Genomic DNA, 27913 nt, shown 5'->3' with positions numbered 1-27913 from the left:
AGGCATCTGTTTTGTATACAGGTGTAGGTTGCACTGTGCAAATCCCCTCATAGTTAATTTGCCAACCTTTGCTCATAACAAATTTAAGACAATAAGTCAGGCTCACAATGTAGTTCATTTACACTTGCAAGAAGCTCCATATGTTCATACTCAGGGACACATGCATTGTAGATAAAAGGAACATTTTGTCATTTGTCCGGGCACCATGCCTTTTTTTGAATTAGATAAAACCTGGGAGGAACAATAGTTCCCCGGTGCATTTGCACGGCCAAGTCTTGACCAGAGTTAAACAGCAGCCATTTCTTATCCTGTCACTCTGCCCTTGGTCTTTCCATTGAGCTGAAAAGTTAAGCCTATGTTTCTCTTTCCACAGATGCTGCCTGACCTGCTCAGTCTTTGCAGCATTCCCTGTCTGTGCAGCTTTATATATCAAGTCAAAACTGGGTCCTTTGCTTTTAGTGCAATTGTAATCTTATCGTTGGGTTATGTCTATTTCTATTAAACCAACGTCTGCCAAACAATTTTTTATGAATACAAAGCTCCTTATTTAAAGCATAAAGTAAGTTTATCATCATTTGTATATAAAATGCTACAGTATCCAAAGTACAATACATTCTGTTTGCCTTATTTTAGTGACTATATATAATCTTTAGAATGTAAAGAGTTTTCTGTTTCTTATTCCCCAGCGTTGTCACTTCAGTACATGTTATTAATTTGATGACCTATTTGCTTTGGGGAGATGGGGGAATGGGGAACAGGGTGGGTGGAGGGGGAGAATATGTATTTTATGTTGGGGTGATAGTTCCTTTAAAAACCAGGTTTCTCTGGAAGATGATTTCTTGCAAAAAAAAGCTTCTTCCAGGATCTGATCAAGTGACCAAGTTGCCTGGGAGACAGACAATAGAAAAGCAAAAGGTAAACGATTAGTTTATTGCAGGGAACAAATCTTTCTAGCAGTTTAATTTAAAGCAAGCTGGCTATGGGGAGCAACTCTTTCAGCAGAATTCAGCTGAAATTTTTTGCACTGGCTGAAAAGGTTTAAAACCCTTGATGACCAAAGGACTTGATTAACAGTCAGCTGAACTTCTGGGAGAGCCAAACTAATAAGAGTGACAGAGAGAGGGCCAAGGACTCCAGAGTTAAAGTTACATTAGAACCAGGAAAGTTCTGAGCAGAGGTGGCTATACTTCAGTTGTCGGCATCACCCATGTTGAACTGGGAGTCTATAAGTGTGGGATAGTTGGAGGAGATAAGGAGAGCAAACCTTGCCAGGAGTAAGTGGAAGGCCCAAAAAATCTCAACCTACATACAAGAGAAATTTCACAGTAACTTCATTGCTGTGTTAATGTAAGCCTACTTACGACTAATAGAATAAAATTTATACTTTAAATCTTTGAAACACTACTCAGACCAAGTGTGTAATCTTCCAATCCCTGGTAACTATCTGACTGGAGCTTTTGGGGTGGAGGTCAAATGTGTGTGGAAGGAAATTTGAGCTAAGAAGTTCAGTTTAGAGTACAAGTAACTGCGGGTCTTTAAATATTTTAATGTAACTATTTAAGATAGCATGCAGTTATTAGTATTCATATTCTTCAATTTTTACGTAGTAAAATTCTTTGATTTTAACAGTTTACCTTGTGGCTTCATTCTTCTAATAAATACCAGGGATTTCAGGTTTCAGACAATTATAAAACATTACTGACCTCCACTGAGATAATAACATTAGCCTTTTAGCAATGATAAGGCACAGTAAGAAGTCTCACAACATCATCATCGCCTGATAAAGGAGCAGCGTTCTGAAAGCTTGTGTTCCAAATAAACCTGTTGGACTTATGTTGTGAGACTTCCTACTGTGCCCACACTGGCATCTCCACATTTTAGCAATGAGACATTAGGTGATTCTGAAGATGATTATACTCAACGGGTTTTGCTGTTTTGGCTAAGACTCCAATCCCTTACAACGGTAAAGGGTGTAGATAAGGGTCAGCATCTCCCAGCACCAGCTCTTTGATCTCACAGATGCCCAGAATATCAATGGATGGGGTTTGCCATCTGTGACCAATTGTATTAGATGCAATACAGGAGCACCGGGTGGGCCAGCAATATTGTCTGGAATTTTATGTTCCTCCATATGTGGCTTTGATTGTAACATTTCTTAGATGGCTTTCCCTCCCGGCTCCTGTCCACCTCAACCTCTCTGACATTTTACAATTAGATGGTTGGGACCCAGGCCAGCTGCTCTCCCGCCAACCCCACCCTTGCCCCAATTCAGGCCCTGAAGTGGCCAATTATCAACCACTTAAGGGGTGTTTTCCACTCTTTTTCAAGCTGGTGGGAGGAGTTCAGGGCCAGTGGGGAAGCCCAAAAAGAATAACCATGGTCAGGCCAGGGAGGGAAGGTGGGACATTTCCATCGGGCACCCACCCCTATTCTGCCCGAACTTCTCTTCACCTCCCTATCCTGAGACCTCCAAAACTCTCTGATCCTGGAATCCCGGGGTTTATATCATTGTGAGTGTTTGCAATCCCAGTCCTGTCCACTGAAGCTTATGGCGCTGCAGAGACCAAGGAGCTACCAGCCAATCTGATTGATTGGCAGATCACTGAGGCAGCACTTCCTCTTCTCTCCAGCCAATTAACTCTTGCTGGAGTGTTTAAATGTCTCCGGGGCAGACTGCATCGGCAAGGAAACTCCATCTTCCTATAAATCTGGCTACTGTGGCCTGGACCTTGGCGAAACAGGGAAAAGTTTCTTTGAATAAATATTATTTGAATATTATACCCTTATAAAAGGGGCTACTCAGGCCTGAACAAAGTTCTTACAGAGGATGAAGCCTGTATCATCTCCCTCTGCACTGCAACTTGTGGGCTAGGCATGAAGATCTGGTGCAGCCATCAACTATTAGCAGTTATGTAAAGCCACATTGCCTGTATGTCTTGGATCACACCATCCTCCCCCTTCGGATCTCCCAGCACTCCTCCCCACCCACCCCTGCACGTCCTTTCGATTTTCACCCTGAGAATTTTTGCTGCTGAAGTTTTGGGTAAGGTCTGTGATTGGGAAAGAGAGTTTTCACTCAGTGATAGCTGGAGATATCTATCCCACTGGACTGCAAGGAACCCAAGTCAAGGAGCCATAATGCCAGCCATAACCAAGTAAATTCAAAAACAGCCACTCACCTCTGCAATTAAGTCACCATTTTCTGCATGAAGTAAGATTACCGCACCAAGATCTTTGAGGAAAAGAAAAGCTTCATAAAGCTGCAAATACCAAAAGAACGCAAATGACTGAAAGTGCCTTACAACAGTGTCACAGTATTAGTCATACTCTCTGCTTAATCAGGATGTGGGGTCCATTCATTCCTCTGAATAGACGGAGACAGCACTGAATATGTTGAATATCATTTATTGAGCAGAATTTAAAATTAAAACATTACAGAAAGTAAAAAAACTGGAGAGATATAGAGATACTGAAAAAAGCCAGTCTTGTACTGGTCAAAGGATTCAAAACATACTAAATAGGTCTCGAGAACAGACTTAACCCATCATTGGATACAGAGGGCTAAAAACAACAATATATGTGATTAGTTATTTGTGTTATGGAATTCCTCAGTACGTGCTGTCCCTAGCTGCATAAACAACTTGCAGATGCTGTTTAAGAAAAAAAACTTTATTTTGGCTTGTGAAAAGGATTATTTCTGCTGGCATTATAACTTCAAAGAACACAGACAATTTTTCTAGCCAATCCCAGCATGCCTGCTGAGTTTAAAATGTGGTCGAGTTAGCTTTAAAATACCCCGGATTAAATACATTAATGTGAAGAAATGCATCTACTTTACCTCACTGTCGGTCATCTGGAACATGTCCTTATACGCCATGTAGACTTGGAAAGAATTAATATCTGTTTTTTTTAAAACAGAAAAGGAAATTATATTTAGATCCAGAGGACACCAACCAGCTACTGAACTGAGCATACTGTAATTTATATTGCACATTTCAATAACGTTAACCTGAAGTTAATGAATATAATTTTTAGAATGAAATGGATATTTTTTGGGTAAGCGTCTAAATTTGCATTTCCAGACCAGATTCTGTCCGCTGAAATCGCAGAAATCGGGGCAGAATACAGCTCATTGAAACATCCGCAGCTAAATTTCCAACATTCTTCCCGCAGTCGGAAACATGCGCGTGAGGTGAGGAGAACGAAATGGGAAGATCTGTCCTTTAATCGTAAGCTGACTAATTACATGGAGAAAAATTCCAATCAAAAATCTTTTAGAACATAGAACAGTAGTGGGTTTTCTCCTCTCTTTCTACCCTCTGCACTTAAAGGTGTTATTTAATAAACAGAATTAAATCGAATTTCTACAGTGCAGAAGAGGCCATTCTGCCCATCAAGTTTGCACCAACTCTTTGATAGCGCATCTTACCCAGGCCAACTCCCCAGCACCATCCCTGGAACCCCATACATTTTACCACGGTTAATCCATCTATCCTACATATCTTTGGACACAAAGGGTCAATTTAGCATGGCCAATCCACCCTAACCTGCACATCTTTGGCCTGTGAGAGAAAATCGGAGCACCCGGAGGAAACCCACGCAGATACAGGGAGAATGTGCAAACTCAACACTGACAGTCACCCAAGGCTGGAATCGAACCCTGGCACTGTGAGGCAGCGGTGCTAACCACCGTGCTGCTCAAAATGCTGGTACTGGGAGGTTTCATGAAGGGCAGATAGTTTGTTTTTAAAGAGAAAGCTAACAAAGACAGCTATTAACTGAGTTATACATAAAAGGTGCAGGGTAGATTCAAGAAGCATCATATAAAAGAAGTTTGTGTTATCTTTACCCTTCAGAATGATCCCAGTATAACAGAAGAATTTGGACACAGTGAAGTAGTAGTGAATATAGATCCACAATGTTATGTCTGATAAATACTCTGATTACTCTGTAAGAAATCTGTCCACGCCAAGTTAAAATCCAACAGGTTTATTTGGAACGACGAGCTTTCAGAGCGCTGCTCCTTCATCAGGTGAGTAAGTGAGTTTGGAAACTCGTGATTCCAAATAAACGTATTGGACTTGAACCTGGTGTTATGAGACTTCTTACTGTGCCCACCCCAGTCCAACACCAGCATCTCCACATGCTAATTATTCTGATAATACAATGGTTGCTTTTATTTCAGTTTACAAAATTCTGTCTGAATATTTGCATTTAATTGATACAATATGACAATCTCCAATAGGATCACCCTAATATTCAATTACTACAATGAAAAGTTTCATTTTTAAATGGAGGCCATTCGGTCCATTAAGCCTAAACCAACTCCATGACAGAGTATCTTACCCAGGCCCTCTCTCCCCTGCCTTATCCCTATAACTGCACACATTTACTATGGTTAATCCCTCTCATCTACACAGCTTCAGATGCTAAGAGACGATGTAGCATGGCCAATCCACCTAACTTGCACATCTTTGGACTGTGGGTGGAAGCCGGAGCACCCAGAGGAAACCCACGCAGACACAGGGAGAATGCACAAACTCCACACCGACAGTCACCCGAGGCTGGGATTGAACCCGAGTCCCTGGTGTTGTGAGGCAGCAGTGCTAACCACTGTGCCACCATGCCACCCCTTTTAACATCTCATGTGAATTCTCCTATATCTCACTGGGTTTGTGTTCATGGAGATGTCTGCAGTACCAAGAGAATAATGTGAATGGGAGACCATCTGGGGCGTAATGAGGACTTGAGTTTTGGTAGTTATAGAGCAGGTCATGAGAAGGACAGGGGAGGGTATCAATGTCGATGGGGATAGTGAATCAGAAGAAGAGCTCTTTGAAGTATCATTTGTGAAGGAGTTTGGGTGAGATTTTTTACACAAAAATTTGAAGCAGTTCAAGGTGGGCAGGGTGATGCGCAAAGGGGGCGAGGTGAGCCAATATTAGCAACGAACTTAATGGTGAACAACATCTGAAAAATGGTGAGGTACTCCCAGCATCAAAATGTACCTTTTTGAGCAAATCCGGAAGTTTAAATGGGAACTGATAATAGACAGAAAGACAATTAGAAAGAGGAATCACGGTGCAAAATCTACGTGGAGGTAGAGGGGGATATTTAGAAGTGGCAGCAGGCCATTTGGCCTATTAGAATCATAGAATCCCTACAGTGCAGAAGGAGGCCATTCAGCCCATCGAGTCTGCACTGACCACTATCCCATCCAGGCCCTATTCTTGTAATCCCACACATTTACCATGCTAATCCTCCTGACAGTGGCGTCAATTTAGCATGGCCAAACAACCTAACCCACAACTATACTGGGTCATGTCCACCATCCGCGTATGGCCGACACTTCAACTCCATTTGTCCACCTTTTCTCCGCATGCCTTGCTATCCCCACCTAACACAAATCTAATTTGGTCTTGAAAGCTTTAGTTGCCCAAGAATTGACAGCCATTTAGAACAGAAGGTTCCAAATTTGTAGGTCAGTGATTGTATCATGTAAATAAACCAGCGATAGTACAAAAAAATCCAATCTGGTTCAGTTTTTCTGCTGTAAAAGGCAAACTGTGAGGCATGAGAGAAAAAAGCATCAGCTTCCTTTCAGTGTAACGAGAATTTAATACTTACCTCTCAGCATTGAAAAATTAGACACCAAAGCATTTACTTTAACGCTGCCAGGACACCTCTCTTATTCACTTGCCCTGCACCACCAAGCTTTCCCATTTACAAAGCACGGTGGCACAGAGATTAGCACTGCTGCCTCACAGTGCTGGGGACCCGGGTTCAATTCCAGCCTTGGGTCACTGTCTGTGTGGAGCTTGTAAGTTCTCCCCTTGTCTGCATGGGATTCCTCCAGGCACTCCAGTTTTCTCCCACAGTCCAAAGACATGCAGGTTAGGTTGATTGGCCGTGTAAAATTAACCCTGTCAGGGGACTAGTAGGGTGAAAATAAAGATTCACAGGAATAGGGCCTGGGTGGGATTGTGGTCGATGTAGACTTGATGGGCCGAATGGCCTCCTTGCTGCACTGTAGGGATTCTATGAAACTCATAGGCTGCATCTCCAGCTCTCTGCAAACCTTGGCTCACCTCTGACACATACACCATTGTCTTGGTCCCTTTGCCCAGCCACTCCTGAGCCTCTTCTCAGCCACTCTGTCCCACTCCTTGACTCTCAAGCAATGCTTTGACAGTTAGATTATTTGCAGCGTACTGACCTTTCTCTTGAACCAAGATCTCCAGCTCTTCTTTCACACTCTCATTCCACTGAGGAATGTCCACGTGCAGAGAGTAGTCGCAGCAAGATCGGTTGTCTGCTGCCTCATGCCATTTTTCAAAGGCCGTCAGCAAAGTAGCATTCTTCTCTGGTACAACATGGTCAACTACAAATGAAATGTTCATACGTGAGTCAAGCAATTAAGAAATTCAGTAACACAGAGTCTAAGAGGTTTCACATATAATTATCATTCAACATGGGGCAGTGGATATCTGTTATGGGACAAATTGGCTGGAATTTTCTAACCTCGCCCGTGGCTGGGATTCTCCAGTCCCGCCCATGGCTGGGATTTTCCAGTCCTGCTGCTGCGAAGAGAGATCTAGCTGATCACCAAATTCTCCACCTTCACTGGCAGCAGAGATGGGACGTACAACAATGGAGAATTCTAGCCATTAATCCGTCTGCCGTAACCTTGGGAATGTCAACACATTATTTCTCACTTTGATTCTACTTAAACGGAAATGAGCTAATTTTATTTAGTTTAGAGTGTTTTCCCAACTGAAAGATCAATTCCGGAAAGATTTAGTCAGGATAATGAGAGGCAATACTTACCTCTTGGTATAATTTTAAAGGGAGTCCAGGAGGAGAGAGACCAAGGAACATCTGTACACAAATCTTTGAAGGGGACAGGAAAGGCTCACAAAGTAGTTAATAAAATACATGGGATCCTGGGCTTTATAAATAAAGGTATTGGTACACAAAACCCAGGAAACTATGCCAAACCCATACAAAGCAACGGCACAGCTTCAGCACTGTGTCCAGGTTTGGGGCTCCAAAAGGTTATGAAGAATATGAAGACTTTATCAAAGATATTGAGAAGATTTATGAAAATGGATCTAGTGTTGAGGGAGTACAATTACGTCACTAGACCACAGAAGTTGGGGTTGTTCTCCTCAGAGCACAGAAAGCTGAAGAGATTTGCGAGAGGTGGTTAAAATCCTGAAAGGTTTAGATGAAGGAACGAGAAACTGTTCCCAGTGACTAAAAGATCACCAACCAGAGGGCAAAGGTTTAAGGTGATTGGCAAAAGTACTAAGGTAACCTAAGGAAGAAATATTTGTGTGCAATGAGTGGTTATGATTTGGAATGTGATACCTAATACAGTGATAGATACAGATGTAGGAGAAGCCTTCAAATGGGGAATGGGATAAATTCTTGACGAGAAATAAAGTGGACGGATATAGGAAAGACCTGCGGTGTAGAATTAACTGGAGAGCTCCTCAAAACAGTCAGTACATTGGGCAGCACCAGGTATTAAGAAGCGGTCAGCGTTGGGATTACAGGCAATTCGAAGAAGTGATGGAGCCCCCACTTTCAGGTAAGTTCAGGGTTTTGGACAGGCCTGGATGGCATAGCCTAGCAAGCAATCATATACCTCCCCCACCCCCTCCATATGCCACTTAACACTCCCTCAAGCCTATCCTCCACCCCCAAAAGATCCCAACACCTTAGCGTCTCTTGGTACTGTTTTTGGGAGGTGGAGTGTTGGTGCCTTAGGGTGGGTACCGGGAATGCCCAAAAGAGGTCTCTCTTCCTGCCCAACAGCAGCCGCGCAGTGAAAGCTTCCCGGCTCACCTAGTCGGCCCTTCCCCTTCCCCTGCCAAAAGTAAAAATATCAGCAGCGAGGGCAAGTTGCCTGATGCCTTCCTGACCCACTCTAACATGGGAGACAAGAGAAAGGATTATGGGAAGACAATGGGAGAGTCATGCGATTTATCTTATGAGATACCATACCCTCACAAGGTGGAATTGACAGATCACCCCTGCCATTATCTTTCTTTTGTGTAGCTTGGAATTGGAGGGGGTAGGTGGGCCTTCCCTTGGCTTCCCCCACAGAGCCAGTGGGTAAGCTCTGGGTGTCAGCGACAAATAGGTATTTACGCCATCCAGCACTGAAATGACAGATCATACTCCATCATCTGTTTTACAATTCAATGCCCCCAAGTACATATCAGGGCATATAAGAACACTGGAATTAGGAGCAGGTGTATAGAATTCCCTACAGTGCAGAAGGGGGCCATTCAGCCCATCGAGTCCACAACGACTACAATCCTTTCTAGGCCCTGTTCCCATAAACCCATATATTTATCCTGCTAATCCTCCTGACACTAGGGTCAATTTAGCATGGCCAATCAACCTAACCCGCACATCTTTGGAGTGTGGGAGGGAACTGGAGCACCTGGAGGAAACCCATACAGACACGGGGAGAAAATGTAAACTCCACACAGACATTGACCAGAGGCCAGAATTGAACCCGGGTCCCCAGCGTTGCGAGGCACCAGTGCTAACAACTGTGCCACTTTGCCATCCTACTGCCACCATGCCACTCGTAGGTAATTCAGTCCTTCGAGCCCGCTCCACCATTTAACATGATCATGGCTAATCTTATCCTGGTCTCAACTCCACTTTCCTGCCTGCTCCCCACTGCCCCTTTATCCCACTTTTCATCAGAAATGTATCTATCTCTTTCTTGAATCTGTTGATTGCAATGAATACAGGATCACTCTGCGGCAGTGAGTTCCAGATTCATAACCCTCTGGGAGAAGTAGTTTCTCCTCATCTCCGTTTTGAACCAACTCCTCGCTAACACTTCTGCAGGGAGGTGTGGGGGGTTAGTTTTCAGAAAAAAGTGCTGTATGTAAGGAGCTGGCAGGACAACTCTGGGTTTTGCCGGAATTATACCAGCTGGACAGTGTTTTGATGTGGGCGGTGTCCTTGCAGTGACACAACAGGCGCAGTATACAATTCTGAAATCCATTTATCATTTTGAAACATTCCTACAGTATAAAAGAGAGTACTGACAAAGAACATTGGACAATATTTTATGTTATCCAAAGATATGCATGTTAAGTTGACTGGCTATGCTAAAATTATTCCCTTAGTGTCAGGTAGATAACACGGTAAATACATGGGGTCATGGGGATAGGTGGGATCATTGTCAGTGCAGGCCCAATGGGCTGAATGGCCTCATCCTGCACTGTAACGATGCTATGATTCTATGATAAGCAAAACCCGTGAGAAATATATGTCGGGATCAGGCTATTTTCTTTCATTCTCATTCCTTTAACCTTGAAGAAAAATCCAGGGAAGTGGAAAATATAGGAATATAATCATTCCAAAAAGAGCAAAAGCAGTGACTGAAATAAATTAAAAGCAAGGCAGTGATGACCCATTAGCCTTGAATGACATAGAGAAGCAATTCTGATCATCTTTCCCCTGAATTAGTACCAGAATATGTTACAATTGGAAAAACTGGCATCATAGCTAAATAATTCATTTTGTCATCAATTCACAATTTGCTGGCAAAAATGCAATGGGTGTATTTCATAGCTTTGATTGAAAGGAACATCATTAAGTATAGCAGCAGATGGACCATACAGTGTGGCAAGAACAACTGATGTAGCTCTTGCGTGATGTTAGCATGCACTCATAAGTCACTGAACAGAGTTTCCATTTCAGGGTTACACATTAACACATCAATGTTCTGTTGCATTGGAAGTAGGTGGGGGAGATTGGTGAGGATAAAGTCCATTTCTTACTTATCATGGTGGTTCCTCCTGCCAGGGCTGCCTTCGTTCCTTGAAAGAAGTCATCCACACTCGTGGTGTTCATGTACGGTTTCAGCAGATAGGTGTTTGCATCGATCCCTCCTGGGATAACCAGCCTGCCATTTGCTTCGATGGTTTTCACACCATTAGGAACATCTAGGTTGTCCCCTATTTGCCTGCATGATAAAAAAAAAGTGTCAAATTATACAGCATCCTAACACAAAACTGAATCCCTTTGAAGGATCAATTGAAATAAATAATCCTCGTTGACAAAGGGTAGAGGTTTTGATTTAAAGAAAGACACAACTGTTAGATTTAGTTGAAACTGTTCTCGTATGGAATTCTACTGCTGGTCATTTTCTTGGGCCCATCCTGCAATGTCATATTGGAGTGCAGGGCTAACGACTGTCGGTGTCAAGAGTGTAGACTACGCATTTTGGAGAATTCTTTAACAGCAGACAGGAGCACAAAAAGCTTTCCAAATATCAAATTCCAAATATCCCAATAACAAATCCAGTAAACGTCAGGTTGCAATAGGAATGAAAAACCAAGAGCAAGATCAGATAGGGTCAGTGGAATGACAAGCAGACACCCAGGAATTCAGTGGTTAGTAACAAAATAAATGAAAACATTAAGACACAGCAAGGAACTGCGAAAGCGTTATATTAAAACTTTTGTTTTTCATGAATCATAGAATCCCTACAGTGCAGAAGGAGGCCATTCAGCCCATTGAGTCTGCACCAACCACAATCCCCCCCCAAACCCCACACCCGCAACCCCATGTATTTACCCTGCTAATCCCCCTGACACTAGGGTCAATTTTGCAAGGTCAATCAACCTAACTCACAGATCTTTGGACTGTGGGAGGAAACCAGGGCACCCGGAGGAAACCCATGCAGACAGGGAGGAAATGTACAAACTCCACACAGACAGTCACCCCAGGTCGGAATCTCACCAGGTCCCTGGTGTTGCGAGGCAGCAGTGCTAACCACTGTGCCACCGTGCCACTAGGCAGTTTCTCAAAAATTCTGTCCACAAACCTCAAGGAAGAAGAGGTGAAGATTCATCTTATTTTTAAAGGAGGAGGGAGCCATGAGGCTGAAAGGGATTAATTATAGATAAAAATTTAAATGTAAAAGACGTTGTGAAGTTAAAAATTTCGTGCTTATCTGAAGCAAAACAGGACATGAAGGTGGGTTGGGTGATGTCTCTTATGATCCTCTTGGAGGGAATATAAAGATGTTGATAACCTGGGCATAAAGCTGCCTGGTGGCCAGACTGTAAATGCAGTTAGATTCATTTACAGGGCACAGAAATTAGCCCTAGGAAACAGCTGACATTAAAAACGTGACCAGTGTATGGCAGACAGAAAGTGCACTCAGAGCCAAGATTTTTCATTTTTTAGATAGTAATAAAATACTTCCTCTGAACCTGTCACGAGATACTGAAGAAGGTACCAAGGTCACAGGAGTGTACAGGCAGACAGGATGGTGGGTTGAAGTGTATCTACTTCAATGCAAGGAGCATCAGGAATAAGGTAGGTGAGCTTAGCCCCAAGTACCAATCCACGCTCCAAGCTCATAGTCCCAAGTACTATGATGTTGTGGCCACAACGGAGACATGGTTAGAACAGGGACAGGGATGGTTGTTGGCAGTTCCGGGGTATAGATGTTTCAGTAAGAGTAGGGAAGGCAGTAAAAGAGGTGGAGGAGTAGCATTGTTAATCAAGGAAGTCTAACGGCTACTGAAAGACATTTCGAGGGTGATCTGCCTACTGAGGTAGTATGGGCTGAAGTCAGAAATAGGAAAGGATCGGTCACGATGTTAGGGAATTTCTATAGGCCCCCAAATAGTAATAGAGATGTGGAGGAGGAAATGGCAAAGCAGATTATGGATAGGTGTGGAGGTCAAAGGGTAGTTATCATGGGTGACTTTTACTTTCCAAGTATTGATTGGAACCTTTATAGGTCAAATAGTTTGGATGGGACACTTATTGCGCAGTGTGTGCAGCACAGTTTCCTGATTCAATATGTGGATAAGCCGACAAGAGGTGGGGCCACATTGGACTTGGTACTGGGTAATGAACCAGGCCAAGTGTTAGATCTGTTTGTGGGAGAGCACTTTGGAGACATCAATCACAGTTCAGTGTCCTTCATTATTGCAATGGAGAGGGATAGGGTCACACGACAGGGCAAGGTTTATAACTGGGGCAGGGGTAATTATGATGCGATTAGGCAAGAATTAGGGAGCATAAGATGAGAGCAGAAACTGTCAGGTATGGGCACAAACGAAAAGTGGAGCTTTTTGAATGAACAAATACTGCGTGTCCTTGAGAGGTATATCCCTGGCAGGCAGGGAGGAAATGGCCAAGTGAGGGAACCATGGTTCACAAAGGAGGTTGAATGTCTTGTTAAGAGAAAAAAGGAAGTGTATGCAAGGATGAAAAAGCAAGGTTCAGTTGGGTCGCTTGAGTGTTACAAGCTAGCTAGGAATGAGTTAAAGAAAGGGCTTAGGAGAGCTAGGAGGGGGCATGAGAAGTCCTTGGCGGGTCGGATAAAAGAAAACCCCAAGCCTTTTTACTCTGTAAGAAATAAACAATGACCAGGGTGAGGTTAGGGCCAGTCAAGGTTAGTAGTGGGAACTTGTGCATGGAGTCAGAACAGATAGGTGAGGCGCTGAATACTTCTCTTCAGTGTTCACTAAGGAGAGGGGCCATGTTTTTGAGGATGAGTGCGTGTTACAGGCTGATAGGATGGAGGAGGTAGATGTTCTGAGGAAATATGTATTAGTAATTTTGAAAAACCTGAGGGTGGATAAGTCCCCTGGGCCAGATGGGATACATCCTAGGATACTTTGGGAGGCAAGGGATGAGATTGCAGAGCCTTTAGATTTGATCTTTGGGTCCTCACTGTCCAAGGGGATAGTGCCAGAGGACTGGAGAGCGGCAAATGTTGTTCCTCTCTTCAAGAAAGGAAATAGGAATGACCCTGTTAATTATAGGCCAGTTAGTCTTACTTCAGTGGTCAGTAATTTAATGAAAGGGTCCTGAGAGATAGGATTTATGGCCACTTGGAAAGATGCAGTTTAATCCAGGATAGTCAGCATGGTTTCATGAGGGGTAAGTCCTGCCTCACAAATTCTTTGAGGAGGTAACTAAGTGTGTGGACGAAGGTAAAGCAGTTGAGGTCGTATACATGGATTTTAGTAAGGCATGGTGGGCTGATGAAGAAGATAAGGATATGTGGGATAGAAGGAAATTTGGCCAATTGGATAAGTAACTGGCTGTCTCATAGAAGACAGAGGGTGGTGGTGGAGGGAAAATTTTCAGCCTGGAGGCCAGTTACCAGCGGTGTACTACAAGGGTCAGTCTTGGGTCCTCTGCTTTTTATGACTTTTATCAATGATTTGGAAGAAGGGGCTGAAGGGTGGGTTAGTAAATTTGCTGACGACACCAAGATTGGTGGAGTAGTGGATGAGGTGGAGGGCTCTTGCAGGTTGCAAAGAGACATTGATAGGATGCAAAGCTGGGTCGAAAAGTGGCAAATGGAGTTTAACCCTGATAAGTGCGAGGTGATTCATTTTGGTAGGACAAACTCAAATGTGGATTACAGGGTCAACGGCAGGGTTCTAAGGAATGTGGAGGAACAGAGAGATCTTGGGGTTCATATCCACAGATCTCTGAAGGTTGCCACTCAAGTGGATAGAGCCGTGAAGAAGGCTTATAGTGAGTTAGTGTTTATTATCAGGGGGTTTGAGTTTAAGAGCTGTGAGGTTATGCTGCAACTATACCGGACGTTGGTGAGACCACATTTGGAGTATTGTGTACAGTTCTGGTCACCTTACTATAAGAAGGATGTGGAAGCATTGGAGAGAGTGCAGAGGAGATTTACCAGGATGCTGCCTGGTTTGGAGGGTCAGTCTTATGAGGAAAGTTTGAGGGAGCTGGGGCTTTTCTCTTTGGAGCAGAGGAGGATGAGAGGCAACTTAATAGAGGTTTATAAGATGATGGGAGTGCAGAGACTATTTCCTCGGGTGGATGTAGCTGTTATTAGGGGACATAACTATAAAATTCATGGCGGGAAATATAGGAGGGATGCCCGAGGTAGATTCTTCACTCAGAGTGGTTGGGGTGTGGAATGCACTGCCTGCTGTGATAGTGGAGTCGGACACTTTAGGAACTTTCAAGCTGTAATTGGACAGGCACATGGAGTACTCCAAGATTATAGGGAGGGGATAGCTTGATTTTGGGATTGGACATAGCTTGGCACAACAATGAGGGCTGAAGGGCCTGTACTGTGCTGTAATGTTTTATGTTCTATGTTCTGTGCCTGTAGTGATTGATAATGAGCTATGTTTTCAAATGTTTATGTGTATTTCATTAAGTGCTTTTGGTTTTAAGTCCCCCAAGCCACATCGCATTCTTCCGTCAAGCCAGACCGATAACTCTTGACCTGATCAGCATGTCATGTCCCATTGATCTGATGTTAAATGCTGTGGGAGCAATCAGTTATTAGACTTTGTTCACCCTGCTCTCTGCTCGAAGCAGTTTTCTGCATATTCATGCATTAATACGCATGTTGATCTCTGCTCAGCAACCTCCAAATTGCAGGTAACATTTAACAGAGGTTAGCACTGCTGCCTCACAGTGCCAGGGACCTGGGTTCAATTCCCGGTTTGGGAGTATGGAGTCTGCACATTCTCCCCATGTCTGCATGGGTTTCCTCCAGGTGCTCCATTTTCCTCCACAGTCTTAAAGATGGGCTGGCGAGGTACATTTACCTGAATAGGCGCTGGAGTATAGCGACTAGGAGAATTTCATAGTAACTCATCGCTGTGTGACTAATAAATAAACTTCTTAATTTTAAAAACATTTATAATGTTGGGAAATGGCCAATGTGATGGTTTGACTTTTTTTTAAATTAGCGTATCTTAGAACTGAACCATTTGATTTAAAAAAAATACAAAGTAGGCAAGAAAAGGTAAGCCAGTGCAACCATGTAAAACTCCCATCTCTAATTGATGCTGCTTTTTTATTCATTCGTGGGACATGGGTGTCACTGGCTGGCCAGCATTTATTGCCCATCCCTAATTGCCCCAGGAGGGCAGTTGAGAGTCAACTACATTGCTATGAATCTGGAGTTACATGTGGGCCAGACCAGGTAAGGATGGCAGATTTCTTTCCCTAACTTACGTTGGTGAACCAGATGGGTTGTCCCAATAATTGACAATGGTTTCATGGTCATCAGTAGATTCTTAATTCCAGATATTTTTATTGAATTCAAGTTCCACCATCTGCCATGGCGGTATTCGAACCCAAATCCCCAGAACATTAGCTGAGTTTCTGAATTAATAATCGAGTGATAATACCACTAGGCCATTGTGTCCCCCATATTATACTGAATAATATGCAGCATTGGGAAGGAGTGAAAAATCCCACCCATAGTGTAAGTCCATTAACTCTTCTTCAGCACAAAGAACTTCCTGGTTTGATTTCAGATCCCCAGCATCTACAGTATTTTGCTTATATATTTACCCTTTTACAAAAGCAGATTATTGAGGGACACACTATTGACTCATCACCGTTTTGTTGAAAACTCTCGCATATTAATTCAAAATCTTTCCAGTTTCACTGCCAGCGAGAACTGAGAGTTTGGCGCTCAACCAAGTCCCCATTCACGGCAGGGGACCAGTGAACCCCAGCTGCGAGTGAAGTTGGACAATCCACCCCTTGGTTTTTTAAAAAGTTCAAATGGGACCAAGTCCTGGATTATTAGTGAATTTTTAGAGGCTTTCAAGAATTACCTATACCGGATCAGAGGGATATTTATCCTAACAGTGCAACTTGGTCCGCTTCTTGTAGTAAGACTTGAAAAATCAAACCGAAAATCCTTACTTGCTAATCTTGTACAATGGATTCCCATTCTCTACAGGATTCATGGTCGCAGAAACAGGCCATTTGGCCAACCAGTGTACACTTTAAACTCCACTGGAGCCTCATTCTATCTTTTCTAATCTAAATCTACCATTATAACCATCAATTCCCTCTGCCCAAAAGTGCTTTCTACTTTCCCCTCTATATGATTGACTTCAGCCAGTCCCTGTGATAGCAAGTTCCACATGCTCACCAGTCTTTGAAGAAAGAAATTCCTTCTGAATTCCCTACTGGATTTCTCAGTGACTCTAGTTACGCTCTTCCCCACAAGAGAATGTATTTTCTCTGTCTAAATCCATCAAAATTCCTACTTTCATAATGATATAAATTTTAAAAACCCATATTAGGCCTCCTCTCAGCTTTATTTTTTTCAAGAGAAAAGAGATCCAGCCTATCAATCATCTCCTGAAATGTATAAGCACACATTTCGAGTATCATCTTTGTGAATCTCCTCTCTACCCTCTCCTTTTTGTAACATGGCAAGCAGAACTGCTCCTGGTGCTGTAGGTGTGCTCTAATCAAGGTTCAGTAGAGGTTTAGCATAACTTCCTCACTTTCCAATGTTTTTGTTCCACTAGAAATGGGCGGCATGGTGACGCAGTGGGTTAGCTCTGATGCCTCACAGCGCCAGGGACCCGAGTTCAATTCTGGCCTCAGGTCACTGTCTACGTGGAGTTTGTACATTCTCCTGTGTCTGCATGGGTTTCCTCCGGGTGCTCTGCTTTCCTCCCACACTGCAAAGGTGTGCAGGTTAGGTCAATTGGCCATGCTAAAATGCCCCTTTTTGTCAGGGGGATTAGCAGGGTAAATAGTTGGGGTTATAGGAATAAGGCCTGAATTGGATTGTTATCGATGCAAGCTAAATGGACCAAAAAAAGCCTTCTTGTTCACTGTAGGGATGCTATGATTCTTTTTTTTAAAATAATAACTGGTGCTTGGTTTGCTTTCTTTAATGTGGAGATGTGGGAGTTGGACTGGGATGGGCACAGCAAGAAGTCTCACAACACCAGGTTAAAGTCAGTGCCTCACCTGATGAAGGTGCAGTGTTCCGAAAGCTCGTGATTCCAAATAAAACTGTTGGACTTGAATCTGGTGTTGTGAGACTTCTCACTGCTTTCTTTAAAGCTTTGCTAACCTGTAATAGCAACCTTTAATGATTGGTGTATTTGTACTCCGCAATCCCTTTGTCTGCCCCCATCTAGACTGCACTTTCCAGACAGGAAGTGACATTCCCATCCTCACTACCAAAATGTTGTATCTCATGAACGTCTGTGTTGAGCTTTACGTAATACCTCATATGCATCCGTGATGAACTTCATTTGCCAATCATATGCTAATCCTTGTAAGTTTTGTTTTTAATGTCCTGAAATTTATTGCAGTCTTCCTCAGACTAACTCACGAACTTTCCATCCTCCACCCACTCCCGATTCAAAAATGGTACCTTTGTGTCAATTTGATTCTAAAAATTCTTTACTGTCAATTGTAAATAACATGGTCACAGTGCTAATCCATATGGAACACCACTTCCCACCTTGGCCACTCTGGATAACTAACCTTTATTCCAATTTTCTGCTTTCTGTCTAGCAATCTGTTCCGTCACTTGTCACAATTCAGTTAGATTTCTCAAAAGTCATGAAAAATAATCACAAATAGATATAACCACAAAGCCACCCATTTAAGCTCAATAGGAAGACTAGATATTACTGCTGGCAAAATTAGCAGCAGAAAGCTTTGCTCCTTTGCATTTCTCCATATGAATATACGAAGTAGGAACAGAAGTTGGCCATTCGGCACCACGAGCCTGCTCCACTATTCATTAAGATCCTGACTGATCAGTTTGCACTTCTAATTCCACATTGCCATCTATCCTGATAGCCTTTCATTCCCTTGCCTAAGAAGGATCTCACGACCTCTATCTTAAAGATGTTGAATGATCCCGCCTCCACCATCTTTTGAGGCCGAGAGTTTCAGTGTCGCAGTCAAATAACAAAGAACAAAAGAAAATTACAGCACAGGAACAGGCCCTTCGGCCCTCCAAGCCTGCACCAGCCATGCTATCTGACTGAACTAAAACACCCTACCCTTCCGGGGACCATATCCCTCTGTTCCCACCCTATTCTCGTATTTGTCCAGATGCCCCTTAAAAGGCACTGTCGTATCTGCTTCCACTCCCTCTCCCGGCAGCGAGTTCCAGCCACCCATCACCCTCTGTGTAAAAAACTTGCCAGCTACATCTCCTTTAAACTTTCCCCCCACACCTTAAATCTGTGTCCCCCTAGTAATTGACTCTTTCACCCTGGGAAAAAACTTCTGACTATCCACTCTGTCCATGCCCCTCATTATCTTTCAGACATCTGTCAGGTTGCCCTTCAACTTTTGTCATTCCAGTGAGAACAAACTAAGTTTCTCCAACCTCTTCTTATAGCTAATGCCTGGCAACATCCTGGTAAATCTTTACCAGTCCTCAGAGAAAAAAATCTTCCTCATCTCTAACCTGAAAGAGCAACCTCTAATTTTAGGACAGGGCCTCCTAGTTCTGGACTTACCCAAAAGAGCAAACATCTTTTCCACATCCACCTTATCAAGACCACTCAGGATCTTGTACACTTCAATCCAAGATTTGAGTATAGGGGCAGGGATGTTTTGCTGCAACTGTATTGGGCGTTGGTAAGGCCACACCTGGAGTATTATGTGCAGTTTTGGTGTGCTTATCTGAGGATGGATTTCCTTGCTATAGCAGGAGTACAGCATAAGTTTGCCAGGCCAATTCCTGGGATGACAGGTCTGTCATATGAGGAGAGATTAAATCAGTTAGGATTATATTCACCAGAGTTTAGAAGAGTGAGAAGGGATCGCAGAGAAATTTATAAAATTCTAACAGGCTTAGACAAGTTAGATTCAGGAAGAATGTTCCCGATGGTGGGGGAGTCCAGAAGTAGAGGTCATAGTTTGAGGATAAACAATAAACCTTTTAGAACTGAAGTGAGGAGAAATTTCTTTAGCCAGAGGGTGGTAACTGTGTGGAATTCACTACCACAGAAAGTAACTGAGGCCAAAACCTTGTCTGATTTCAAGAGGAAATTAGATATAGCTCTTAGGGCAAAAGGGATCAAGGGATATGGGAGGAAGGGAGGGATCAGGATATTGAATTCGATGATCAGCCACGATCAAAATGAATGGTGCAGCAGGCTCAAAGGGCTGAGTGACCTACCCCTGCTTCTAGTTTCTACTTTTTTTATTAAGTCGCTACTCACTATTCTAAACTCCAGCTGGAACAAGACCAGCCAGTTCAATGTATCCTCATTACATAACCCAACCCATTCATTCCAAGACCAAAAGAGGAAACGCTGGAAAATCTCAGCAGGTCTAGCAGCATCTGCAAGATGAGATCTTACTGCTGAGATTTTCCAGCATTTTCTCTTTTGGTTTCAGATTCCAGCATCCGCAGTATTTGCTTTTATCCACTCATTCCAAGTATTATTGTAGGAAACAGCCTTTGAACTGCCTCCAATACATTTATATCCTTGGTTAAATAAGGAGGCCAAAACTGCACAGTGTTTGAGATGCGATCTCATTAATGATCTTTATGTTCAATTCTTCTCATAATAACTGGTAGCATTCCATCAGACTTCTAAATTGCTTGTTCTACTGGCATACTCTTCATTTAAATAATACTCTGCTATTTTATTCTTCCTGCTAAAATGAACAACTTCACATTTTGCCACATTAAACTCCATCTGCCAGATGTTTGCCGCTCACTCAATATCCATCTGCAACCTCCTTCGTCACAACATACTTTCCTACCTATCTTTGTGTTAACTGCAAATTTTGTTACCATATCTTCACTCCCTCATCTAAATCACTGAAAATGTTGAGGCCCCAGTGCAGACCCCTGTGGGACTCCATTTGGCACACACTGCCAATCGAAAAAAGACCCTTTTACGCACATTCTCTGTTTTCTGCCAGCCAGCCAATGCTAATGTGTGACCCACTACCCCATGAGCTTTAAGTTTCCACAATAACCTTTGGTTTGCCACCTTATCAGCTGCCTTTCAGAAACCCAAGTACAGTACGCCTATGGATAAAGGGGAATCTAGAGTAAACGTTACGCATTCAAAGAGTTGCAACAAGTTGGCCAAACCTGATTTCCCTTTCACAAAACTAGACTGATTCTTGCCAATTAGATTTTTCGAAGTGCCCAGCTACAACCTCCTTAATAACTGATTCAAACACCTTCCCCTTGACAACAAACTGGCCTATAGTTTCATGTTTTCTGCCTCCCTCCAATCTTGAGTAAAGGGTTCATATTTGCTGCTTCCCAATGGAACCTCTCCAGAATTTTGGAAAATTAACAACAACATACTTATTACTTCATTTTTTTAAGACCTTAGGGTGAAGTCCATCAGGATCTGAAGATTGTTGAACCACAGTTTCATTAGTTTGCTGAATTTCTTAATTTCTCCATTACTTTCTAAACAACAGTTAACCTGCTTATTTTCACAAATGACCATCAGAATTTAGAGGCAGGTTCAGGCCTAGGTTTTCAGTGCACACACAGGCCTGTAAAGCATTTCCATTGCTAATACATCACTTATCTTCTAGATTACTACTAGACATATATTTATTGACAACTTACTTTAGGCAACAGAAATGTATCTGCAGCTGCTGTCACAAGAAAGCAAACACAAGTTTGGCTTACCGTATGATTCCATCTTCTAGATAAATATCAGCATAGCAGGACTGGTCATCGTTGATAATCCTCCCACCTTTAATAAGAATTCGATCACTCTACAAAATAAAGAAAATTGACCAAACCTATGAATACAAGACCAAAGCAAAGTGCTTTTTTTGGCCAAGAGACTAAAATCAATGCATTAAACAGCTTCAGCTCAGGGTAAATTAAACTGCAACAATACACAGCATGGAAAGATTCATTAATGGATAGTTGGCGGTAATTTGACAGAAGTATATCTGGGGCCAAATTGTCTCCGAGTAGCAGAGCCTGCTGTGGTATTGCACAATCCATTAGCCAGCTCTTATGGTCCTTGTTCAAAGAAGAAGAATGGCCACTTTAGGAAAGATATCCAGACCCTTAAAGAGAAATGATAGGTAGAAAAATGGGCAAAAAGTCTTTCTGACTGTATTTATTAATGTCATATTAAGTTATTGTGAAAATCCCCTAGTCGCCCCACTCCGGCACCTATACTGAGAGAGAATTTAACATAGCCAATCCACCTAACCAGCATGGCTTTGGAATGTGGGAGGAAACCCACACAGTCATGGGGAGAACATGCAGACTCCACACAGGCAGTGACCCAAGTGCAAGGACAAAGCCTTAAGTTACACATACAAACCTAGAAGATAAGAGCAGGATGAGGCCATTAGACCCTTCAAACCTGTTCTGCCATTTATTATAATCATGGCTGATCATCCAATTCAATAGTTTAATCCTGCTTTCTCCCCTTATCCTTTGATTCCATTCACCCCAAGTGCTATATCCAGCCTCCTCTTGAATACATTCAATGTTTGGGCATCAACTACTTCCTGTGGTAATAAATTCCATAGGCTCACCACTCTTCGTGTGAAGATATATCTCCTCACCTCCATCCTAAATGGTCTATGCTGAATCTGTAGAATTCCTTGCCCAGTGAAGCAGTTAAGGCTACCTCATTGAACAATTTTAAGGCAAGGGTAGATAAATTTTTGAACAGTAATGGAATTAAGGATTATAGTGAGCAGTCGGATAAGTCGAACTGAGTCCATGAAAAGATCAGCCATGATCTTAATGAATGGTGAAGCAGGCTCGAGAGGCCGGATGGTCTACTCCTGCTAATTCTTATATTCTTATGAGTCCTCAAACTGTGACCCCTCAACAAAAGTCATTAGTATATAACATGTAGGAAACTAAGATTAATTTTGTTATTTTCATGGCTACAAGTTATTCCTTTGGTAAGTGAAGACTAAGTAGTTATTGTTTTGGTAGTTGAATATTCCCTAGATCCTTGACATCCTCCACGATGCATTTTCCATTACTTCCAGATCTATACAACCCTCTCCAAACCCTCACATATTCAGACCCTTTTGCTGCTTCCAAACCCTGAGTTTTATTTTCTATACAAAGAGGATACAACACTTGAGCCCAAAAATACAGTTGACTTGCCATAGTATCATGTCATCAAAATGCAGTTTCACTCATTTGTCATTTAAATAATGGCTCAAAATATGAAACATTTACCCTCCAAACCAGTGTAAGCAATACCACAAGACGACCATTTCAGAAATTCTCTTTCCTTTCACTTCCTCCTAGATACACCATGGGGACTGGCTGGTATTTATTTAAAACTCTATTGCTATAAGCTGTCTTTTGGATGAGATTTTGAATTGATAGAAAAGATCCCTTGGCACTAATTCACAGCAGCCATAGTAACACATACTCATTTAAATGGAGAAGATATGTGATTTTATATGGACAAGTATAAATGATAGGAAACTCATTCATAGAACCCCTACAGTACAGAAGAGGCCATTCAGCCCATCGAGTCTGCACTGACTCTCTGAAAAAGGAACTTACTCAGGCCCCCTCCCCCGACCCCACACATTTCCCATGTCTAATCCATTCAACCCATGCATCTTGGGACACGAAGGAGCAACTTAGCATGATCAATCCACCTAACCTGCATGGTGGCACAATGGGTGGTGGTATAGTGGTTAGCACTGCTGCCTCACAGCTCCAGGGACCGGGTTTGATTCCTGGCTTACGTCACTGTGCGGAATTTGCATGTTCTTCCCTTGTCTGCATGTATTTCCTCTGGATGCTCCAGTTTCCTGCCACAGTCCAAAGGTGTGTGGGTTAGGTGGATTGGCCATACTAAATTGCCCCTTAGTGTCCCAGGCAACATAGGTTAGCAGATTAAATGTGGGGTTACAGGGATAAGGTCTGAGTGGAATTGTGGTCAGTGCAGACTCAATGGGCCAAATGGTCTCCTTCTGCACTGTAGATTTCTAGGATCCTATGATCTTTGGACAGTTGGAAGAAACCGGAGCACCTGGAGGAAACCCATGTAAACACGGGGAGAATGCGCAAACTTTACACAGATAGTCATCCAAGGCCGGAATTGAACCCGGGTCCCTGGGGCTGTGAGGCAGCAGTGTTAACCACTGTGCCACCATGTACCCTCATATTGCCTTGTAATCACCCCTTCTTTTCTTACCTTTCATTCTCATGCCCAGCAGGTTTCACAGAGTGAAATCAGCCAAATGGCATTTTTCTGCCAATGTTACTTGCTTTGGACTTCTCCCAACGGTAGACAACAGTGATGAGTTTCCTTGAGAAAACCTTGAAAAATCTTCCGTGCTGGCACTGTGTTTTGGAAACCATCCTATAATGTGGGGCAATGCCAAAGCAAGCTATCATCTTTCTGGTTGCCTGGAAGGCAATATTGTGCAGCTACAAATAGCAGCAGAAGCCTAGCTTGTCTAAGTAGCTGTCGTGTGTGAATGAACTATCTGTAATACAGCATACTGGGCTCAATTTAAGAAATAAGCAGAGATGGAACCTTAAAATCTGAAACCATTTTCCAAATCTAATTATTACCATGACAAATATTCAACCTATAAACCAATAGGTAATGTTGTCCTAGTATTTTCCCTACAGATTGCCTTTAGGTCCTTAGCAAATGGAAATGGCTTCCCAATATTTAATTCCTACTTTAGTGTGCTTTCTTCAATGGGAGCAGGAGAAAGAAAGACTTGCACTCATTTCGCGCCCTTCATGATCACCAAACACCTCAACGCACTTTATAGCCAATGCAATGCTTCTGAAACGTGGTTACTCAGTTACAAAGTGATGGAACTTGCTGCTGACCTTGAAGAAACCTATGCTTAAAGAATCATAGAATCCTCCAGTGCAGGAGGAGGCCATTCAGCCCATCACGTCTGCACTGACCACAATCCCACCCAGGCCCTATCACCATAACCCCATGCATTTACACTAGCTAGACCCCTCTGACACTAAGGAGCAATTTAGCTTGGCCAATCCATCTAACCCGCACATCAAATCTATCTTAGAATCCCCAGAGTACAGAAGGAAGCCATTTGGCCCATTTACTCTATCCCAACCACAATCCCATCCAGACCCCATTCCCATAACTCCGTACATTGACCCTGCTAATCCCCTGACATTAAGGGGCAATTTAGCATGGCCAATCCACCTAATTCACACATCTTTGCCACTGTGGGAGGAAACCGGAGCATCCAGAAGAAACCTATGCTGACACGGGAAGAAGTGCAAACTCCACATAGACAGTGACCCAAGCCGGGAATCGAACCCAGCTCTCTGGCGCTGTGAGGCAGCAATGTGAACCATTGTGCCACAGTGCCATCCCACCACTATGCCACCATTTTTCCTACACTTACTGTTGTAAGTGTAGGAAAAACAGCAAATTATTTGTGCACAGAAAGCTCCCACAAACTGCAAGGTGATTATAACCAGATAATCTGTTTTTCCGGATGTTGATTGAGAGATAAATATCAGAAAGGACAGCCAGAGGTATCTTCCCTGCAGTTCTTCGGAACAATATCATGGAATCTTTTACATCCACTAGGGCAGACAACAAGGCCTTGGTTTAACATCTGATTCAAGAAATGGAACCTCTGACAGTCTATAGTAGCTTGTCCAACCTTTTCATTCAGTACAACCACATTTTCCTTTCTCTGTCTCTCAAGGGACCAGATGAATAAATGTCAGAAAGATAACAATTGGCAGAACAATTAACAGAATTAAGAAAAGGTTGTGTTATACAGAAAATTTTAAAAAAACACTATGAGGGAAAGTAAGACAATGTCAAAGCATTAACTTGGTAAATTTAAAAGAATAATGAATAAAAATGACCTGGTGAGAAGGTTCAGAGTGTGTGTGTGTCCCACCCACTCCCAATCTCAGCATGCTCAGTCACACACTCACCCTACGTGAGTGGGTTTTTTTTCATTCATGGAACATGGGCATCACTGGCTGGCCAGCATTTATCACCAATCCCTAGTTGCCCTTAAAAAAAAGTTTTAAAGTGCTTTTTTAAAGTAAAGTTTATTTATAAGTAAGGCTTACATTGACACTGCAGTGAAGTTACCGGGAAAATCCCCTGGTCGCCTCATTCCGGCCTCTCTTTGGGACAATGCACCTAAACCAGCACGTCTTTCAGAAGGTGGGAGGAAACCAGAACACCCGGAGGAAAACCACGCAGGCACGGGGAGAATGTGCAAATTCCACACGGACAATGACCCAAGCCGGGAGTTGAACCTGGGTCCCCGGTGCCGCTCCTTGGGAGGCAGTTGAGAGTCAATCACATTTCTGTGGTTCTGGAGTCACATGTAGGCCAGACCAGTAAGGATGGCAGATTTCCTTCCCTAAAGGATATTAGTGAACCAGATGGGTTTTTCTGACAATCGACAATGGTTTCATGGTCATCAGTAGATTCTTAATTCCAGATATTTCTAATTGAATTCAAATTCCACCATCTGCAGGGGTGGGATTCAAAGCCCGGATCCCAGAACATTAGCTGAGATTGTGGATTAATAGTCTCATGATGGAGGGGGAGGGGGAGGGGGGGGGGGGGGGGGTTGTTGTGCGCACGTGGCGGCGGCGGCGAGAGTGAGAATCCTGAGACTGGGAGTAAGGTTCACTTACTCTCTCCCACTAACTCACCTCTCACTGCCTCATTCACTTTCACTGCCCCATGCACTCTCTCTCACACACACACACACACACACACACACACACACACACACACACACAGAGACACACACACACAGAGACACACACACACAGAGACACACACACACAGAGACACACACACACACAGAGACACACACACACACAGTTGTTCGTCCATCATCATCAATGAGGACCTCGACACCATTAGTCATTTTGAGGCTGACTGTGGTGTGTCCAAAGATGATTGATAAGGCCAATTCGGGCATGGAATGTCCTGGCACATATTGGACAGACTTGTGTAGACACTGTAGTTGTTGCGCTGGTGGATCTGGATTTGCACAACTCGCACTTAAGTTGTGCTTCAGCAATACACCTTGCTCCATCAGCTTGACGGCCTTTGTGGATGACGCAGTACCAGGTCGGGCGGTTTTGTGCCAGCGTTTCCCAGGTGGTGATGTCAATGTCAAGCGACTTCAGGGAGGCCTCGAGTGTGTCTTTGTAAGGTTTCTTCTGCCCTCCACGCGAGCGTCTTCCAGCAGAGAGTTCCCCAAAAAGGAGCTGCTTGGGTATGCGCTCGTCTGACATACGGATGACATGACCTGCCCACCAGGTCTGCGCTCATCAGCGCACACACATTCACTCACTCTCACTGCTCCACACACACACTCACTCTTACTGTCACACACACACTCATTCACTCACTCTCACTGCTCCAAACACTCACTCACTGCCTCACTCACTCTCACTGCTCCACACACACACTCACTCTTACTGTCACACACACACTCATTCACTCACTCTCACTGCTCCAAACACTCACTCACTGCCTCACTCACTCTTCCTGCCACACACACACACTCTCACTCATTTGCTCAGTCTGTGTGGAATAGTGTCAAGGGATCTTTTACTCCCAACAGAAAGGGTGGACAAGCATAGGTTCAACACCTCATCCAAAAAACAGTTAATAGCAACTAGAATTTTAAATAAATACCAGCAAGTTCCCATGCTGCAATTTGTCAGAAGATGGGTGGAATTTTCCTGTCCCACCTGCCATGAGAATTGTAGCGGGTGGGATATGGACCATGCAGAGATCTGTTGACCTCGGGTGGGATTTAATGGAATTGAGGCAAGCGCGGCTGGAAAATCCTGCCCTCTGAAACGGACATCTTGAGGTATTTTTTATAGTAGTTTGGAGGATAAATGTTTTATGTAATGAGTCATTACTTAATTGACTAATAAGTGAAACTGCATTTTGATTACATGATACAATGGCATAGCAACACTATCTTTGGGCCCAAGTATTTGTATAGAAATTAAAATACTGGGAAAGTGGAACTTGGGGTTTGGAAAGAGCTGGAGGGATTAAATATCTGAGGGTTTGAGAGAGGGTTACATGGGTCTGTAAGTAATGGAAAATGATGTGGAGGTGCCGGCATTGGACTGGGGTAA

The 27913-nt window shown here is 43.2% G+C and overlaps 1 protein-coding gene across 2 annotated transcripts in view; it reads right to left on the bottom strand.

Annotated features, from left to right (window-relative positions):
- Positions 1–27913, bottom strand: part of LOC145346996 (dihydropyrimidinase-related protein 1-like) — a 63198-nt gene that overhangs the window by 16451 nt on the left and 18834 nt on the right. For both annotated transcript variants that reach the window (XM_080194888.1, XM_080194896.1), the window contains exons 2-6: positions 21455–21543; positions 10815–10999; positions 7217–7381; positions 3839–3900; positions 3180–3260 (exon numbers count right to left, since the gene is read on the bottom strand). In XM_080194888.1, the coding sequence (XP_080051014.1) occupies positions 3180–3260; positions 3839–3900; positions 7217–7381; positions 10815–10999; positions 21455–21543 (582 nt within the window). The remainder of the gene's footprint in view (positions 1–3179; positions 3261–3838; positions 3901–7216; positions 7382–10814; positions 11000–21454; positions 21544–27913) is intronic.

The sequence above is a fragment of the Carcharhinus amblyrhynchos genome, chromosome 1 (assembly GCF_965287045.1).
Source record: "Carcharhinus amblyrhynchos chromosome 1, sCarAmb.v2.hapA, whole genome shotgun sequence".
Taxonomy (NCBI): domain Eukaryota; kingdom Metazoa; phylum Chordata; class Chondrichthyes; order Carcharhiniformes; family Carcharhinidae; genus Carcharhinus; species Carcharhinus amblyrhynchos.
This window is presented reverse-complemented; position numbering and strand designations above follow the sequence as displayed.